This window comes from Cylas formicarius, unplaced genomic scaffold (genome assembly GCF_029955315.1).
Source record: "Cylas formicarius isolate icCylForm1 unplaced genomic scaffold, icCylForm1.1 PGA_scaffold_10__41_contigs__length_53128322, whole genome shotgun sequence".
Taxonomy (NCBI): domain Eukaryota; kingdom Metazoa; phylum Arthropoda; class Insecta; order Coleoptera; family Brentidae; genus Cylas; species Cylas formicarius.
This window is the reverse complement of record NW_026844214.1, coordinates 13,053,817-13,074,417: the sequence shown is the minus strand read 5'-3', so window position 1 is coordinate 13,074,417 and position 20,601 is coordinate 13,053,817. Positions and strand designations below refer to the sequence as shown.

Here is a 20,601-nt window from a genome sequence, read left to right as displayed (position 1 = left end):
TTAGCGCAATCGGGGCAGTAATTGGTCAAAAATTACAATTGACAGAACAAGCAACTAATTCAAACATATTGGGCGAAGCGTGCCAAATAATGACAAATATTCACAATGCGCTCTCTGTGTACAGAAAATACAAAAGTGTTTTAGAGTCTCAACAATCTATAACCCTCTTGGGCTTCTCATTAAAACTCCTCAAATATAAACATCACATTACCAAAAGAAAAAATTCTCAATATATTGGTAGAAATTCAGCAATTTAAAAGGAAAAAGCACTGTAAGTTAGAACGTTTGTACAAGTAAATTAATACAATGGGAAATTAGTACCTTCATGTGCTACTACCAAATTTAACTTCGCTCACTTGAAAGATTTGGAAAGAATCAAATAATCAATAATTCACAACAAATGTCAAAATTATAATCTCAGAATGAAGACCCCTGGTATACTAATAAACCTTCTCTCTTAGTGGTGGATTCACATCAACTTTTTGCAAATAATACCAGCCTACTACTATACATTAACGTTATTGACGAAAAATGAAAATAATATTAGCATTTTGCTCAGAACCGATAATCGCGCGGCAATATCTTGTATCAATCGAAGAGGTAGCATAAAATATCAAAGAGTCTAAATCATTATCAATCGATGTCGAATACGAACTAAATGGAATCGCTTTAAAAAAATACTAAAAAAAATAGATCTATTCGCTTCACGAATAAGCAACAAGCGTAAAAAGTATATTTCCTGGCTTTTACTGTTCGGTGGAACAAATATTACTTTACGCCTTCCCACCTTTTTCTTGCGATACTCAAGTGTTTTATAAACCTATTCAAGAAAAAGCGCTTGGCATTGTAGTTGTACCAAATTGGCCTTCACAACCGTGGTGCCCTATTTTTAAAAAACTGTTGCCAGAAAATCCCATCTTTTTTAAACCTAATTTCAATCTAATGCTATCCCCTTTCAGGACCAGCCACCCACTAACTGGGAAACTTTCCCTAGTGGCAGGGAACATAGACGTCTACTTAGAGAAAACTTCGAGCTATCTCAAAAATCATGTACATTTACTATTAACGCATAAAAAAACGTTTTACCACGCATCTTCGCAGACCATAAGTCGCTGACTAAAACTGGTCCTAAAGTTAGGTGGAATTGACACCAAAGTCTTTTCCGGTCAAAGCAAACGTCATACAGCAACTTCGGCTGCTTCAAGACGAGGTGCCAATATTGACGTAATACACCGTGCAGAAGGTTGGACACCGTCCTTCAATACATTTAATACCTTTAATCGAACCCGAAGAAATGTTTACAGAGAGAGAGAGATAATCGGTTATAAAGGTATATTCGTAATTGTATATATATGTTACCGGCAAAGCCCGTTATGCACTCATACCTACGGTTGCCTAGGCAAAGTCCGCATTGCCGGGCCACTTTAGGCAAAGTCCGAAATTATTACATATTACAGACATTGCCCACACTGTGGTACGACAATCTTAGGTTTGCCAAATGTGTATCAGGCAAACTCCAAAATAATCTGATATCCTGATTGCGGACGCTCGAAACTTGTCGTTTAGTGTTCACATAATCGCGGCAGGGAGCGACTTCACTGAATTTTCATTCTGTATCAGCGTTACCACCCCTACTGTTTTAACAGTAGATTTGCTGTTTTCACATTGATGACCATGTTTTCTGTTTCATTCCTATTTTCTACTGTTTTTCGCGTTCAGCGCCCCCTAATACTATGCTATACTATATACTATATATAATATATACTATGCAAACATTTTTTGATAACCACTACGCAATAAAACGCAATGACAAACCACTACGTAATAAAATGCATTGATACTAGATGGCAGTATCTTCTTTATATTTTTATGCACGGGGAAATCCCTATTTACGAATAACAGCTACACGTCTGTTGTATTGCGTAGCGTAGGTATTGTTTTATAGTCACACGTCACAACACCTTGAACAGTTTCTTTGAATTGCGGCGTCTATTTTGAGAAAATAATAATTACAAAGTTTTTGATAAAATGAGTAGAGATTCATCGACTGGAAAAAGTCCTCCTAAGAAGAAAAATGTGAAATATGAACAGAAATTCGTAAATTCGTGGTTAAAAGATGATAGGTTCAAAGGCTGGTTAAAGAATAAGCACTAAAGTTGAGACTTATTTCTTTTGTTCTGCGTGTAATTGCGTCAGAAAATGTGGTATACACGAACTGTACGACACAAAGATTCAACCAAACACGCGAAGAATAGTTTGAAGTTACAAAAACAACAAAAACTGACATCAATGTTTACCTCAGCTTCCAATTCACAAGATACGAAAATTGCAGCTAAAGCGGGTGAAGTAAAAATGGTCTGCTTTATTGCTGAGCATAATCTGTCTTTTAACATAGCATCTCATTTGAATAAATTGATTTGCGCTGTATGTCCAGATTCGAAAATTGCTGAACAATTATCTATAAACCGCACAAAAGCTAGAGCTATTACTGTTAATGTAACTGGGCAGACAGCTGAAGAAAATATAATACAGATGTTACAGAACAATTGCTTTGCATTACTTGTTGACGAAAGCACAGATAAATCTACGATAAAACATTTAGCGCTTGTCGCTAGAATAGTAAAATTAGATTTCAGCGTTGAAGATAGATTTCTGACTTTAATACCAATCGTAGATGGTACAGCAACAGCGTTGTATGGCAAAATAGTAGAATATTTTGTTGAAAAAAATATTCCTTACAAATCAAATATGATAGGCTTTGCTTCTGATGGCGCTAACGTTATGTTTGGAGATAAACATTCATTGGTCACTTTGTTTAAAAATGACATACCTCACCTTTTTACTATGAAGTGCATTTGTCATTCTTTTAACCTATGCGCATCATACGCATGTGAGAAATTGCCAAGGGGCGTGGAAGATTTCTGTAGAGACGTATATAATCCTGTACAAAATTCTCCAAAATGTATTGAAGATTTCAAAACATTTCAAGCATTCAGAAATATTAAACCACACAAATTACTCCACCCTAGCCAAACCAGATGGTTGTCGCTTATTGAGGTAGGAAATAGGCTTCCAGAACAATTACCAGCTATCAAATTGTATTTTCAAGCTGCAGTTCATGTAGATAGATTACTTTCTGCGTAATCAATTCTCTCCAAGGCTCTCGAACCGACAACTGAATTGTACCTGGAGTTTTTGAAATTTGCGTTACCGATCTCAATAAAGAAATGCAATCCGAGACTCCGAAATTATATTTACTATACGACAAAATACTGACCGCATCATACACAACGATCTTGGAATGCTTTGTACAAGCTGAATATTTGAATCTCACTGAACAAGAAAAAAATGAAGCACAAAATATTTTACACGCAAAAGAAACTAAAATATTAAACCTTGACTTCTCGAGTGAGCAGAAACATTTACCGATGCAACATATATACGTTGATGGAATGGTGCCAAATTTGATCAGAAGAAAGAGAGAAATAGGAGAACTAGAGGAAGAACAGCTGAAAAATTTCTACTTGAAGTGTAAGTTTTATATAGAGGCTGCAAAACAGATATTAAAAAGGTTTCCCTTTGACGACAAAGACCGTCAAGCATTAAAATGTCTGAAGATGCTAAATCCTAAAGCAATTCTGGATCCTGAAATAAAAAAAGAAATTCCCTTCCATTGCAGATTTACATTATTTCTTCCCAAAGATTTGTCCAAATAATATAACGAAACTGGATAGAGAATGGCGAATGTTAAGAAATGTCGATTTTTCTTTCGACCAAAACAAAACTCCCGATATTATCGACTTTTGGGAACATGTACAAGAATTAAGAAATGGAGACGAATCTCAAACATTCCCTACATTGTATGAATTGGTAAAAATGCTTTTGTGCCTACCACATAGCAGCGCCGCCGTGGAAAGGTTATTTTCTGCTATAAATATTATGAAAACCAAATTACGCAATAGAATATCGAACTATTAAAGGAGCATTACACACTAAATCCGAAATAACTGATTGCTATTCATTTGAAGCTACAGAAAAGCACATGAAGAAATTATATGAAAGAAAAATTAAATGAAGATTTTTAAAGAAATTAAAGAGTATGCAAAAACCAATACCTTCATTTTACATTCCAACGATAGAAAAGAGTGATTCATTAATTAAAGAAGTTGAAACAACCAAGAAAGTTGCCAAAAAAACAACATCAATACCGACATCTTAAACGTTACGATGTGTTACTTGTTGGGGGCATTGTCTGAGCAAGTTACTGAAGTGAAATACTTTGTGCCCAATGAAGAATTGTTTGAAGTGCTAGATGATGCTCAGAAGGAATGTGGTCATGCTGGAAGAGATATTATGATTAACGCACTAAGTAACAAATATGTTACTACAATATGCTTTACTCAGAGCCTTTCACAAGAAGAAAAAGCATCCAAAAAAAGCAATAACCGTAAAACGACTGCTATTCCGAGAAGTAAATTCGAGAGGACAAGTCGATATTATAGATATGCAGACTTGCCCTGATGATGATTTCCAATATATCCTTAAATCACTATTTTTTGGTAGAAAGTGACATACATAAACAATACGAACAATAAATTATTATTACAAATTGATTTATTTTTCTTCTATAGCAAACTGGGCCTTATATTTGTACAACAAAGAATATTAACAGTATAATAATAATGCGGCAGGTTATTTCGGAGATTCTCTGCTACACATTTGGCAAACTTAAGATTGTCATACCACAGTGTAGGCAATGTCCGAAATATCTAATAATTTCGGACTTTTTGATATAACTACACCGTTGTAGATCATTTAATTGCACAGTTCTACAGAATTAACCTTTTAGACGGATGTTTTTATTTTGAAAACTGATTTTATATAACTTTGGTAAGCAGATTTCAAAAATTATATGCATTTATTTGTATCACGTAAGGTTTTTTTGCAAATATTAAAGATTGAGTAGAAAATTGTTTTGTTTTAACACTAACAATGCTTTTCATAACATCGTTTCTTGAAGATTTAAGCTACAATAAACAAAAAGACATATCCAAATCCAGTCAATAGTTCGTGAGAAAATTAACTTTGAAGTCGACCCAAATTTTAGGACAGCTGAGTAAAATTCATTAGAAATCATAAATATGAAACATGACGATAAACTTTACAGAGATTCAACGTGGGAAACGACAAACGCCGGATGAATTTCTTTGGATCATTAAAATGAGCTCGCAGTAACGGCTGTTATACATCCTTTACATGTTAAATAACCTGTAACGCAATAACTTTCTTATACCACCTTCAAAAAAAATTTTTTCGCTAAAACTGAACGTGTTCAGAATAGCTAAAATACGATATTAAATTTACGAAAATATACTTTATTTAGCGGCCAAAGCTTTGTTAAAATGGGTATACGACAGGAAACTGTGATAGGGCCTCTATTAGTTAATTGATACATAAATGAATTAGAAAATTTAGACGTGCCCCTGATTTTCTATGCGGAACAACACTGTAGTTGTTTTTGGTGATCCTTCTTGAAAAGGCGTGGGATTCTAATAATAATAATAAATTGTCTCTACTGCGTTACTGAATTAATACAGATATTTTTAGTGTCAGTACATTGTTTATCTTGAGTACATGCACATTCTTCTAGACAAGCACAAATTACCCGTAACTATCAAATTAGAGCTAATATTCGCAGAAATATTATCGTCTTAAATCGAGTCATTAATAAGCAGACAATTTTAATAATAATAATTCCCAAAAACTATATTTTAGACAACTCTTCTATATTTACCTGATATGATTAGTGTTTTTTGAGTTTAAGGTATTGTTTTAATTTTCTAATTTTAATTATGATTGAATTGTTACAAATCGATTGAAATATGATTAATGATAATAATTAATTAATTGAAAATAATAAAATTAATAATTTAAATATTGAAAAATGTTGTAATGCAATTTTTAATACATTTCGTCCGTGAAAAAAAATGGTCTACCATACAAATTAACGCTGGTGAGTATAACATATTTCTCGATAAAAATCACGAACAGCAACTAATCAAATGGGTCGCAAAAAATTTTAATTAACCGCTGAACTAGAATTTAAACCCATAAATAGTTTTAAAGAAAAACGGGTATTATACCATTCAGGAAATCCACAAATAGGTTATTGAAAATGAACCGTTTCATTTTACCCGCCTGGAAGCCAAGGTAGGATGGTGTGTCTCAAAGTAGATTGTCTTGGCTTTTGATGGACTCTCTCCCAAAAGTAATTACGACCTTCATATCTATTTTTGCTGGGTAAACTCAACAACCAACAATTTAGCCATAGGTAAGGAACAACATAGATGAAACCTGCCTATTGACAAAAACGGTAATGTGATTTTCAATCCCTCTGTCTGGGTAATATTGAACAAGATAAAGATAACCAAAAAGTAAACTTGAAAAACCGTACCACCCTCTAATTATTTGTAAAATGGGATTTAAATAAGAGAACCAGGAAATAAAAAGTATAAATTCGAAAACAAATGTATAATATATAATATATAGAAGAATAATAGATAGAACACACAACATTAAGAACTGTCAGACAAAAGCACCTTTAAATTTGCTGTTGTTTGCGAAAAATATTAAGGACTCTAGCTTGGGCTCTCAGGAAGATACAATTACTGAACTTTTTGAAAACTAGCTTCAAAATTATCTTTTATACAATATTCCGGATAATAGTGTCATGGTAATGTATAACGCAAGTTATCACCACCTGCTATAAAAGCACCAAAATAGTCAAGCAAAAAAAGTAAAATTCAAGAATATTAGTACAACGTGACCTTTATTTTGAATCCAGTGACAAGAAAGGGCAAATTTATAATGCTATTAAAGTAGCAAGTATATGTACCCAATTTTACGTCTTCCTCCATATCATTGTATATTCAGCGCCATAGAACATTTGCGAGACCAAGTCTAAATTCCATTCGAAATGCCTTATTGGACGCGTTTGCCAGGTCTATAATTATCAATTCCAGTTCCAACAAAATTGAAACTCTTTTGGATTTTATTTTGCTTTTAACATTTTGTCTTTTGATATTTGTATATTTCATGCTATTTGTTATTTTGGATGTTCTTCTTTCATAACGAACGGCTGCTTCAGAAATGGCAAATGCATATAAGCTCTTATCCGTAAGAATTTAAAGCCGTATATCGCGCAACACCGCTACAGCATTTGGTATATCATAGTACGCACTAGAGACGCTGTCACCGCTTTATAGGAAAACAACATCGGTGTATTTCGCTTGGTTTGTGTTATTGTTTTTTGTGCTGTGAGACGGTTTTAGTGTGTTTTTGGTGTTATTTTTTTAAAATACTTATAAGACGACAATTATGGTGCGCAAGTGTCAGATATACAACCCTAATTTTCCCAACCTTGGTTTATCTGTCGTACGTTGGACAATCTAGAATCCTCTAACAATTTCTCCCCACTCTAGTTAGTCCCATTCCTAATATTAGTTCCCGCTTATAGAATTGTTGGAACAAAATATTAACATGGAGCCCATTGTAATGAATCTTAATGGCGACTCTAAGATTGAAACAGAATTAGATATAAAAACGTACTTATTTATGTTATTATTCAAAAATTTGTATATATTTAGTGACACCGTGGATACGTGGATATATAGACAGACGTCTCTTAAAAATACCCTGGACCGATACGAGTGGCAAATGAAGAAGTCATGGGCGAGAAACATCAGACAATGGACGGGTCTAAAGACTATAGGAGAGCAAACACCGCAACAGACAAAGAGAGATTTCGCTAACATCCAGTGAATGGATGGGCATCTAAAGATGTGTCAACGTGTTTTCTATTAATACCAATCTGATTTTATTATTCCTAAACACACATAATACAATATTCTTATTTATATCGTTAAAATAAATTAAAAGCACGTCCCTGATGCTCTGTCTTGCAATAACGACGGTTCAACGATATACTTTGAGACAGACCATACTATTAGTGGGAATAGCAATTAGCGACAATCTTAACGTTATCGACGTCGCCTTTTTGCGGCGATGACGTAAAAGTGAACCGCGAAATAAACATAATAATAGTTAATTACTGTTAAGAATTTATTAACGGTTTATCGACTATTTGAAAATTAATGTCACGTAATGATTTTGCAGTAAGTAGCCTAACGCGGTGTCGTTTAATAGGCAATTCCACATCACTTACATGGTTCCCTTGGCTATAGCAAATTATAGTTTTATTTTTAAACCTTTCCAGTGATATCTTCTTTATTATCAGAATATCTAAATTTGTTAGTTTTAACAGGTTAATTATAAACAAAAAAGGGTGACAATAATGGTAGGTAGATGTGTTTCATTTAAGAATGTGTATTTCCGCCAATTTTACCGCGGCCATCCCTTAAGAAAGGCATGGCCAAAAATGTGTAATCTCTCACTCAGCACCAAAATATGATGATGGAGCTCAATATGCCTCCTACAAATGTCGCTGTTTTAGAGATACAGGGCGTTGAATGTTTAAATTTTATTCTAAATGTTCTCATTAATTGAGAAAGGTTTAACAGAAAAGATTTAGTAGGCCGACTAACACTGTCGATTTTTGGGTTATTTATTTGCATTTAAAAAGTTCAAGTATTTTTTTCCGATTTTTTTTATAAATACTTAAATAATGAGAAGGTAACGGAAGCAATAAAAAATAAAAATTTAACAATTTTGGTAATGATAATTAAAAAAAAGTTCGAATCAACATTGTACAATGTACTCAATCTATGATGTTAATTAGTCTATGTATGGTTGTCTCAGCATTTGTCAAATTTAAGTGTGATTAAATTGTGATTAGTATTTTCTCATATGATGCGTCACATGATTTGGGTTTTTGCTCAAACAAATTTAAGTGGACTTGCGACATCCCGAAGATCTATTACATGTATCTATGATTGTTTTTTTTTACCGGTCAATTTTTTTTTGTCAATCAACCGAAATAATTTTAAAAATACCACGAAATTTATATTTATTTGTTTATATTGTGCATTGCGTCGCTGTCGAGTCGTTCTGGGGACCAAATGGAGTCGATATTATTATTGTGATTCCCCGAATCACTTAGTATCGTATTAGGCTGTTCCTTGAAGAGGGCTATAGGCAGTGTTAGAGCTGGTCAATAAATATAAATTTCAAAATTGATTCGTTCAATTGACCGGGAATTGACCGGTCAATTGACACAAAAACATTTGACCGGTCAATTGGAAACCCTTGTTATCAGTAAATTGGACCTGACAAACGCATTATTTTTTGATTTTTCAATTAAGAAGTGGCCAGCTGATCGGTCAACTAAGAAGTGGTGAGTCGACTGTGGTCGATTCACCAGTTCCAACACTAACTACACCCCAATCGGAGGTAACCTGATCTTAAACTTTTTAGAAATCTGTACAACGGTTTAGGTGAAACAGGATCATTTCGACAGAAAAGACATAATGGTATACCAATAACAAAAAACCATCACTGTCGAAAAAAAAAGACGGAATTTTCGTATATTTTCGTATTTTCGGATTTGTACTTCAGAAAATTCAGGTTTGAATATTCGTCGGTTAAGTGCGGCGCCCGGGATAAGCCAATCATAAATTTACAGAAAAGCAGTTATTGCTTCCAGATTTACTATTTACGCCTACAATTTACTCAATTTTTAGAAAATATGCACCAAAAACCCAAACTTTCTTAATAAAATTTTGTACCGACGAAGCTATCTTTACACTCATTTCTAGCTCTTAAAAAATAATCATTTGTGGGATTTTGAAAATCCATATGCTCCATATATTTGGTTTGGTGTAATTTCTAATTTTAACGTTGGTCCTTTTGAATTGCTGGCCAATCTAACTAACATTATTTAATCTTCTCCTAGAAGATCTACCACTAGCCTTAAAAGAAAAAAAGTGGTTTATGCATGATGGGGTGCCAGCACATTTTGTTTTGTGGAATTGAATTAATTTGTTTGGCCAACAGGGAGTCCAAACTTAAACCCTATGGACCTCCCAATATGGTCACCCTGGAAGAATTTGATATACAATGAAGAAGTTTCCTTCCTTGCAGTAGTTACGGCAGAAAATACAAGAAGCAGCAAATACCCATACAAATAATAAAGATTTGTTTAACATTCAAAAAGATTTAAGTGAGGGTATTCTAAAATGCATTCCGATTCCAACATTTGATTTAAAGTGTTTTATTATTACCATTACCAAAATTGTTATTGGTAAATATTCTGTTTTTATTGCTCCCCCCTACATTTTAATCTTTTAGGTATCAAAAAAAAAATCAGAAAAACCTTGAACTTTTTAAATGCAAATAAATCACAAAGCGTTTTTAGTTAACCTAAACAAAGGTACATTGTCTATGAAAAATTGAACATTCTTTCAGATTTACATAAGGTTTCAACCATAACTCGACAGATGAAAAAATATGACAGCTGGTGCAATTTTTTTTTTATAAAAATTGAAATATATTTAAACATTTAAGCTTAATCTCAAAGATGCAGAGAAATGTTTATGTTTGGTGATAAGTTTTTATATAAGAGATTTATGTTGTCTGCACAAATGTACATTTTATCCTAATAAAAGATTTTTTTATTAAAATCTTGCAAAAGAATAAAATATGCATGGGTTAGAAGGAATGGAACTGAAATATCACTTAGCTGTTATAAAAATACATAAAGCAAATAAACACCTACAAATATGACAAACTACTAAGTCAGGGTTTTCCCTTAATGGTATACAATACACTACAAATACAATATTAATATAATTCAGAAAAAAAAAACTCAATTTACCTTAAAGTTGCTGCTTTGCATCCATGGAATAAGTCCGTCTACGAATGCACCAATATCCTGACATGTAATCGGATTGGCTGGTTCAGCTAAGAAGTTCAAAAGATCCTGACCAATTTGCTGCCTCGATCTGGCATCTTGTTTGCCCAAATGGGCTGCAAACCCATCCAGATCGCGCGGGCAGGAATATGCCATGGTGGCCTTTCTCAAAATAAAGACATATCCATATAATAATAACATTTTCATTATTATTAAAAACATGTTAAAATTCTTTGCACAATTGATTTATTTTCATATAGCACACCTATAGGAAATATACAATTAACATTTAAAAAAAAACTCAATTTTTATAAATGTTCAGGTAACTGGATCCACATGTGTGTGTGTGTGTGTTTTTTTTTTAACAATTAATTAAAAAGAAATATATTATATTCAAACACGACGTGCATAATATTAAAAAATTTCATTAACTGGAATCTTGTTGGTTATTTACCAACAATCCAATGGCCTCCTTTTGCGTCCTTGAACATTAATAAAATGTAAACAAGCAAATGAAAAAGCTCAAAAAATTTTGCTTGTATAAAAATGGTTTGTAATAAGCTAAACTTCTTCTACCTTACTAAAAAACTTTACTAAACGACCGGAAAGGTAGCGACAAGAATCATAAAGGCTTACCAAATATCAAATGAAAATAATTAACATTAACACACACAGTTTACACTAAAACAAAATAAAAACGGGTAATCTGCTTTACAATTAGAAAGATAGCAGTTTCTAGACAATTATGAATTATTTTTTCACACATTTACTTCAGCCATATTCCTTGACAACTATGGATATACCGGACACGAACCATTACCTGAAAAACGTCCTTCTTTATCGACCCAGTTTTAAAATGGTTCTGCTATGGGCAACTTCGCATATCTGTGCGCCACAATCCGGCAAGTCCAATATAAAAATAAATTATAGAGATATATAAAAAAATTTTTCTATCCACAGCAGCAAATTCGATTATCATATAGAGGAAGGAAATCGAGTGTTGGCAGGACTGTGGGGTATGGTGTGTCATTGGACGGTGGCAACCGCTAGAATGTTCAATGTGGCATTAACCTTAACAATATTTGTAGGTTATTAGTTTCATCATCCAAATTGATTTTAAAGAAAATATTTGAAATGGTGTTAGATCTAGATTTGTTTCGAGCCGATAAGGGAGGAACACCAGAAAAAATTAAAGAAAATCAGAGGAAACGGTATAAAGATGTACAATTAGTGGATACAGTAATAGAGAAAGATATCATCTGGAGACAATTAAGACATAAAGCGGATAATTTGAATAAATTAAAGAACGTATGTAGTAAAACTGTTGGCGAAAAAATGAAGAAGAAAGAGCCCATTGGAGATGTAGATGTTGATATTCCAGAAGATGTTGTTTCCCAGTTGGAAAATTTAACACTTGATTTGTTACAAACCTTGACAGTCAACCAAATCAAAAAGGTTGTTTATACTCTAGAAGTTTTTAAGTGTGTGTTGCTGGAACTGTTGATTTTAGGTTAGAGGTCTCATTGATCAGGAAGTTAGTAAAAACGATAATGAGTTGCTCACTGTTGAAAAGGAACGTAATAATGCTTTAAGGGAAGTGGGAAATCACCTTCATGAATCTGTGCCGGTTGATGACAACGAAGATAACAACAAAGTCGAACGTACATTTGGTAATTGTGAAGTTCGCAAAAAGTACTCTCATGTTGATTTAATTTGCATGATTGATGGAGTGGATGGTGAAAGGGGAGCTACTGTATCAGGTACTGTATTTTATAATATTTAATAATATGTAGAAAATATGTTTAACTTTGTTTCACTACTATTTATAGGGGGACGAGGTTATTATTTGACGGGGCCTGCAGTCTTCCTGGAACAGGCTTTAATTCAGTTATCTTTGAGAAAACTTCTAAAGAAAGGCTACAAACCTTTGTATACCCCTTTTTTTATGAGGAAGGAAATCATGCAGGAAGTAGCACAACTTTCTCAGTTTGATGAAGAATTGTACAAGGTCATTGGGAAAGGCAGTGAAAACGCAGAAGACAAAGAAATTGAAGAGAAATATTTAATTGCAACTTCAGAACAACCTATTGCCGCTTTTCATAGAGATGAATGGATACCCGAAAGTGCGCTTCCAATTAAATATGCTGGATTGTCAACATGTTTCCGACAAGAGGTTGGATCTCATGGAAGGGATACCAGAGGTATCTTTAGGGTACATCAGTTTGAAAAAGTTGAGCAATTTTGCTTAACATCGCCATTTGATGACAAATCATGGGAAATGATGAAAGAAATGATTTCTAATGCTGAAGAATTTTACAAAGAACTTGGCATTCCATATAGAATTGTAAACATAGTATCAGGAGCTTTGAATAATGCTGCAGCTAAAAAGTTGGACCTGGAAGCATGGTTTCCAGGGTCTGGAGCATTTAGAGAGTTAGTTTCATGTAGCAATTGTCTTGAATATCAGGCTAGGAGATTGCTAGTCAGGTAATGCATAAAGTTTTTGTCATATTTTATGTTTTAAAAACTTCTCTCTTATAAAGGTATGGTCAAACCAAAAAAATGAACACTGCTACAGACTATGTTCACATGTTAAATGCAACTATGTGTGCAACAACAAGAGTCATCTGCGCATTAATGGAAGTGCATCAAACTGAAACTGGTATAAAAATTCCTGATGTTCTAAAGGAATTCATGCCCGATGAATATTCTATAGAAATTCCATTTGTTAAGCCAGCTCCAATAGATTTAGAAAAAGATAACAAGAAGTCTAAAAGGCAAAAAGAAGGAACCAAAAGGAAGGGAGAAGGCGAAGAGTAAGAAAATGTTTTTGGGAATCAAACTTCATTTAATCGCTTAATTTATTTTTTTATTATTCTGAACATTTAACAATTAAATTTCTCATAGATTTCTTGTCAATAGTTTTCAGGAAAAATTTTAATTTAAATTGTTATTCTATCTCAATATTTCAATTCAAAATATTGATGTATTTATTAAACTCATTTAAAAACCTGAAAAGTTGATTCATTCATTGACCTTTTGTTTAGAGTTTATGTAAGTTTAGTTATTTCATATTCTGATCTATTTTTCCATCCTCTAAAACTGTGTTTCTCAACCTTAGCCATTCTGTAAAACCCACATTTTACATAATTTTTCTTTTCTGCCTCTGATTTTGTTACATTTATTACTCTGCAAATCACCAATGTCTAGATCAATTTGTTTATCAGACCTACTAAATCATTTCGCATAACAGAATACTGAATAAAATATATTTCATATGTTGAAAAATTAAAATACATAAATAAACTATGCCTACAAATAACTGAAGCTCCAGTTGCATACTTTAGAATAACAAATCAAATTATTTTTGGAAAGTTCTCTTCATCCTTATGTTTTCAAAAACATTGGGAAGTTTAAAAAAATATTTTACATCAAGATTTATTTTTTTTTGTTTAAAAGGCATTTTGGATTTTGTCAGTCTGTCCTTAATGACCTTAATTATCTCCTTATATGTCAAATACCTTTTACGTAACACTACAACAAATGCTCTTAAACTAATAGTATTCAAAAGTTTAAAACTGAAAACATCTCGAAATACATCTCCCTTATATCGTCCAATAAAGCTAAGTACCTTTTTACAATAAGTCTCTAATATAAATTCAATCACATTTAGTACTATTAGATTGAACTTCTCTGGAGTCAAAAACGCATATTTAATGGCTTGAATCGCACAGTCCATTTTAAATGCAACATAACACATGCCCAGGTAGAAATTTTTTAGTATAGTTTCCACAGAATTAGTTTGGCTGTTGAGTTCAAATTTTGTAAAACAGAAGTTCAAATACTGGAATCTGAAAAAAAAAACAATCCAAATGATTATTTAGGGAGCATACGAAATTTATGAGGTTAACGATTATCATCCTCCACCATGTAAATGAGCAATGCGTTTTTATTTAAAGATATTGTTTGGGCTCGTGAACTATTCTTGTCCAACGTATTAAGAGTTTTTTAACGTTACAGTGAAGTAGACAAAACGGATATGTGGCGTAGTTATTATTTTTAAAGGAAACGCCAATTTTTTATTGCAAAATTAATTTTTAAATATTAAAAAATAGATATTAAAAGTTGCAATAAAATAATAAAAATATGTTTTATAATTATAAGACCATTGAATTTAAATAATAATTACCACAAATAAACCCAATCCTAAAATTCCTTCACGGTTACAAATAATAATAAAAAAATACTCTTAAATTTATTGTAAATGCTATATCTACACCTAACTACTAAAAATTCAAGAACTAATAATAATAATAATAGATATCTACTTTTTAATGTAAAAAAATTAACAACTAGAAATTTAATTAAAATAATAATCATCAAAATCAGAAATGAATATTTTTCTTTCAGTTTCAGAAAAATAATTCTTTTTGCTTTTAAATTTTCTATTAAACTATTTTCTGATATTAGGATAGTGCTTATAAAGAGGCAAAGCTAATTAGGACAGCAATTACAAAATGAAATGTTGAAAAGTTTACTTAAAAATGAAAGATCTAAAAATAGACTAGTGCGGATGTGCTCGAAAATTTTTTATTCATTTTTAGGCTATTATCAGGTTACCAAGGATGCCCAAATTAAAGATTTGCATCAATTTTTTTTTACATATAAAATAAATACGAAACAAATTTATTGTATCTTACAAATATACAAATAGGAAGAAAATAGAAAAAAGTTTATTGTAAACAAGGTGCAAATATCGAATATATAATATACCATTCCGTAAATATAAAGAGTATTGTTGACAAGAATTACCATACAAACATATACAGATAACAAAAAATTTTATCGCATCCTGAAACTCTCAGTGTAACAAAAGTATGCCGAAGCCGTTTGAATCGAAAGTTAAGGGAAAAATGGTAGATAAAGATATTGGAGATGTGTAGAATGCAGAATGCAGTATAAGAAACAAAATATTCTGATTAAACCACCTGTCGTCTGAATTATGTTATGTGATATCTATTTATTATAAAATGTAAATCGAAATATTTCAAAATTATGACCGATTTTTCTCTTTTTTTTGTAACAGAAAAACTTTAATGTATAATCTCCGTTTATGTTGCCATATAAATGTAATAACTTCACATTATTTGGGTGTGAACTTATTTTACCTTAGAAGTGATCAGAAAAAAAAGAAAGTTTTATCATACACTTCTAAAGTAAAAGTGAACGCTTCAATATAACTGAATTGATTAATAAAAAGATATTAGTTGAAAACATATTATTGAGTTAATACCATTATCAATTTTTTTTTAGATTTTAGCAGATAAGTGCGCTCTTTCTAATTCTGCAATAAAAGAGTGATGGTCCTATTGCAAAATAACAATCAATATATATTATTATCACGCTTTAGGCTATTCTAAAATAACTGGCTTTGAAATAGTTTCACTACTGGGATATGGCTTTCAAAAAATTACTTACATGTAATACAAGTTGTCCAAAAAAATGCTAAATTTAACAAAGCTGATTTTTTTAATGGAAATAAGTGTTTTAATAAGCTTTATAGTGCCAAAATCTTAAACTTTTTGAAGTAATTTGAATTTTGTCTTAATGAAACATAACTTTTATGTTCCGATCTTAAACAGGATGCGCAAAAGTATAATCCAATCTTATAAGAATATAATAAATTATAAAAATAGAAATAAAAATTACTTACTTCATGGAACTCGTAATAAATTGGAACACATTGTCGGCCGAATAGGGGTACTTTGGATTCCAAAATTTAAATTTTGTCCTAAGTTGGGTTCCTTTCTCAAACTCATAATAATTGGAGAATTCTTTCGTGTTAAAATTAAATACTTTGCCATAGTAGGGAATACAAGGATTGCAATCTTTGGTACCTAAATATTTTAATGTTTTTCTCTCATTCAATCGAAATACATTACAGGCATGCAACTCAAAATCTAAAATATCTCTCTGGTGTGTTGAGATATATAACATGTCGTCGACAGTCCGGTGCATGAAACACCTGGGTAAAGCAAATTTGATCATATTTTCGTGTTCTAGATAGCTTAGATATAAGTCGCACAATGACGAGGATAGGCAGTCCCCTTGCATAAGACCATGATGCCATTGACAAATGTTTTTGCCAGGTCGATAGACAAACTGCTGCTTAATGTGTTTACAGAGATAATTTATTTCCTGTTTTGTCAATATGCTACACTTCTCTAAAATTGTGCATAATACATTTATGTCTACATTGCCAAAAGCATCTGCCATATCCAATTTGATAGCTAGAAGATTATTTATTTTACATAATGGACTTCAAAAATGGCTTCACATTACCAAACAGTCGTTTGCCTTCAGTTTGTTGAAGATATGATAACCAGCCATCAAACATTTTTTCTTTGCATGTGACTTTGAAATTATTCGCGGCCAAAGTGACTTTTCTTTTAAGTTCTCGCTGTAATTGTTTGTCTTTGTTAAATGTAATAATAATTGGCCTATAGCAAAGCTGTTCCATATTTCTCTTGGGTACCCATTTTAAGGTGCCTCTGAGCGTTGCTTTGTCCAGATTTTCATGATTGTGAGTGATAAATCCCGACTGAATTTGTTTTGAAAAAATTTTATCATTGAACATGTAATACTTATCTAAAAAATTACACACATGCAACTAATGCAAACCACATATCTTAGAAACTTAAAACATATTTTACCTCTTGGAATTTGTATTATTTTTCTTCCCTTATAGTCTTTCATGAAGACATAAAAATGCTTTATTAAAGCTTTTACAACACTTTCCAGCAGCAGTACATTAAAGAATTCAAGTTCGTGTTTTCCTCGAATGTGTTTTTGACGGAGCCAAGGTATTGCTTCATAGTCATAATTTTCATATAGAAATGACGTGTGGATACACTCCCCATCAGTGTGGGTCATTATTCTCTTAACAATAAACAGGAATCGCCTGCGATTCAATAATGACCCAAAATATTCTATAGGTATCACTTTTTTCACTAAGCTTTCTATATTAACGCAATGTTTAGAGTTTCTCGACACAACAATTTGCTCCAATTCATAATAAATGTGGGCCAAAATTCGATGTAAATTATTTTTTAGTTCCTGGGGCCTATCTTTTAAGTTTATTTTAAACTGCCTTAACTCCTTATTGCTCAAGTTTAGATAAGTATATTGAAATTTTGAGGAATAAACTGACAATGGGTAGTACATATTACATGCAGACATAATTTACGTTAAAAAATGAACACGATAATGAATCAAAACTAAAACTAAGTTTTCGATCTATTTCTTGAAGTATTCATTTGGTTTTCTTTATATACTATTACATTGGCGGGGACTAATCCACAGAGTAAATAGGCATTTATGTCTACTTCACTGGTAAAAGTACAGACCACTAATTATAGTTTTCGGTGTTCAGCCAATTACTGGACTGTTGCGTTCTGTGTTCCTTGTCTGCTTTTGTACATAAATTGGCTAAAATTGCAAGGGTAAGTCCACATAAATAACTTGAAAGCAAGGACGTCAAGCGAGTTTATCAGAATTAATCGCCCATTTACGGACCCATAGATTTAGAGAGCTGATATGTAGTTTTTCAATAAATAGTGGAATCGAAAGAAATTGGATGATTAAGTTTTATTGTTTATTAAATATTTTCCTATTGTGTTTCTAAAGCATACTCGAGATCATATGCAGAGAGATGTTTCGTAACTTTTTTGCCATGTTCTTCTATGTCAGTGGTTCTCAACCGCCGTTCCGCGGAACACTGGTGTTCCGCGAAGCTGTCCCAGGTGTTCCGCGAAAATTTTGAATATAATATAATAAGAAACAGTAAATTTTTTTATTACTATAAAATAAATACTACATAGTTTTGTTAATTATTTGAAATTTAGCAAAAATATTCAATATTATTCTAAATTTTCGCGGAACAGTCAATAATATTAACAGTGTAATTATCGAACGACGCAGTTACGTCGTTTGGAGTTACTCCGGGGAATACCACTAAATTTCTAGTGTACTCGATAACGCAGGGAGCGCTACGTAGTGTTGATTTCGTGCTGTTTCTCTTTCTTCGTACGTAAATAACAAAAGCGCAATTTCAATCTGCGGTTCAGCCATAATTTAATATAAATATCGAGTTTTCGTGAGTGTGTTTTTTATTGTATATATATATTTTATATTGTTGGAAATTGGTAAGATGAAATGCAAGTTGTGTAGTTTTAACAGTATTCTTATCTTTTTTAGTTGCTTATTTTAGCATTTATACAAGACTTTTAAATCTGAAATATGGACAAATTTTTGAAAAGAAAGACTGAAAGTGAGGTTAATGTTGGGGCGAGTACAAGCAGGTCTTCTTCAATTGAAGGAGATATGCAAGGCAACAAAAATGCCGAAAATAAACGTAAAAAGATATCCGAATCAGTTCGGCATTATTCGGAAGAATATCTGAAGTTTGGTTTTACATGGAGCGGTAGTCAAGATGTTCCTATTCCGAGATGTATTGTATGTGGTGAAAAATTGGCTAACAGTGCAATGGTCCCAGCTAAGTTACAGCGACACCTTTCAACAAAACATTCTTGTCTAACTTCGAAAGGTAAAGATTATTTCGAAAGATTGCTGAAAAATCAAGAAGTGCAAGCAACATGCTTTCGAAAGAGCGTTACAATTTCGGATAAAGCGCAAATCGCTTCTTATAAAGTGGCAGAACTAATTGCATTGAAGCAAAAGCCGCATGATATCGCAGAATCGCTAATTTTGCCCGCATGTTTAGAAATTGTTAAGATTATGTTTGGCAATGAAGCGCAGCGAGACTTCCTAAAAATTCCCGTTTCGGACGATACGATAAAAAGAAGAATTATAGATATGTCAGGTTTTATAGAGAACGCAGTGACGGCGAAATTAAGTACAAAAAAATTTGCGCTGCAAATTGACGAATCCACTGACATAAGTGGCAAAGCCCAATTAATCGGATTTATTCGCTTTGTTGACGACACTGAAATAATAAATCAGTTTTTATTCTGCAAGGAACTTATTGGTCACGCAACTGGAGATTTTGTAGTCGAGTTAAAGCAATAAATTCAAATATAGTCTCTACTCACTGCTTTCTGCACAGGGAATCTTTGATTTCGAAGAGTCTACCAGCAAACTTAAAGTCTGTTTTGGAACAAGTCGTACATATGGTGAATTATATTAAATCGAGACCATTAAAAACCCGTATGTTCAAACAACTTTGTAACACCATGGAATCCAAATATGAATGTTTGCTTTTGCACTCTGAAGTGAGGTGGCTCTCAAGAGGAAAAGTGCTAACCCGAGTTCATGAGTTGAAACAGGAATTGCTAGTTTTTTTTAGACAAGAGGGTAATGATGTATACGTAAAATATTTGGAAAATGATGCATGGTGTACTAAGCTAGCATATTTAGCCGATATCTTCAGCTACTTAAATTCAGTCAATACATCTCTTCAAGGAAAAAATGAAAATATTCTGACATCCACAGACAAATTGCTAGCTTTCCAGAAAAAGCTTTTGCTTTGGAAAAATCGTATTGCTCAAAATCGCAAAGTTGATATGTTTCCGTTATTAGCATCGGAAAATATTGTTAACATTAACGAAATGATTTCAAATGTGGTAGAGCATTTGTCAATATTGCAAGACAAAATAACTCATTACTTTCCATCTCTTAATATTGAAGACTTTGATTGGGCGCGAAATCCATTTGGT

The 20,601-nt window shown here is 32.4% G+C and overlaps 4 protein-coding genes across 11 annotated transcripts in view; 2 read left to right on the top strand and 2 right to left on the bottom strand.

The window, feature by feature from the left end:
• The window catches only part of LOC132698101 (CLIP-associating protein), a 53,269-nt gene extending 41,602 nt beyond the window's left edge, over nucleotides 1-11,667 (bottom strand). For 6 of the 7 annotated variants that reach the window (XM_060663971.1, XM_060664005.1, XM_060663989.1 and 3 more), the window contains exons 1-2: nucleotides 11,504-11,667; nucleotides 10,832-11,029 (exon numbers count right to left, since the gene is read on the bottom strand). In XM_060663971.1, coding sequence (XP_060519954.1) covers nucleotides 10,832-11,023 — 192 coding nt within the window. In that variant the 5' untranslated portion in view covers nucleotides 11,024-11,029; nucleotides 11,504-11,667. Of the gene's footprint in view, nucleotides 1-10,831; nucleotides 11,034-11,503 lie in introns of all 7 variants that reach the window. The other variant, XM_060663980.1, reaches the window with a different exon arrangement.
• A 93-nt stretch (nucleotides 11,668-11,760) lies between these two features.
• Nucleotides 11,761-14,181, top strand: LOC132705933 (serine--tRNA ligase, cytoplasmic). Of its 2 annotated transcripts, none has more exons than XM_060676913.1 (5): nucleotides 11,761-11,888; nucleotides 11,956-12,322; nucleotides 12,378-12,627; nucleotides 12,697-13,354; nucleotides 13,411-14,181. In XM_060676913.1, the coding sequence occupies exons 2-5, from the start codon at nucleotides 12,002-12,004 to the stop codon at nucleotides 13,685-13,687; spliced, it is 1,506 nt and encodes a 501-aa protein (XP_060532896.1). In that variant the 5' UTR covers nucleotides 11,761-11,888; nucleotides 11,956-12,001; the 3' UTR covers nucleotides 13,688-14,181. The 2 variants fall into 2 exon arrangements, with proteins under 2 accessions (XP_060532896.1, XP_060532904.1); XM_060676921.1 differs by having other exon boundaries at nucleotides 11,779-11,883.
• Nucleotides 14,182-14,222: 41 nt separating this feature from the next.
• On the bottom strand, nucleotides 14,223-18,317 carry LOC132705925 (uncharacterized). Its single transcript, XM_060676901.1, has 4 exons — nucleotides 17,581-18,317; nucleotides 17,210-17,515; nucleotides 16,581-17,157; nucleotides 14,223-14,718 (listed from the first exon to the last, which is right to left on the bottom strand). The coding sequence occupies exons 1-4, from the start codon at nucleotides 18,104-18,106 to the stop codon at nucleotides 14,229-14,231; spliced, it is 1,899 nt and encodes a 632-aa protein (XP_060532884.1). The 5' UTR covers nucleotides 18,107-18,317; the 3' UTR covers nucleotides 14,223-14,228.
• An 848-nt stretch (nucleotides 18,318-19,165) lies between these two features.
• Nucleotides 19,166-19,954, top strand: LOC132708286 (protein FAM200B-like). The gene has a single exon (XM_060680512.1). The coding sequence runs from the start codon at nucleotides 19,166-19,168 to the stop codon at nucleotides 19,952-19,954; it is 789 nt and encodes a 262-aa protein (XP_060536495.1).
• The last annotated feature ends 647 nt before the right edge of the window (nucleotides 19,955-20,601 follow it).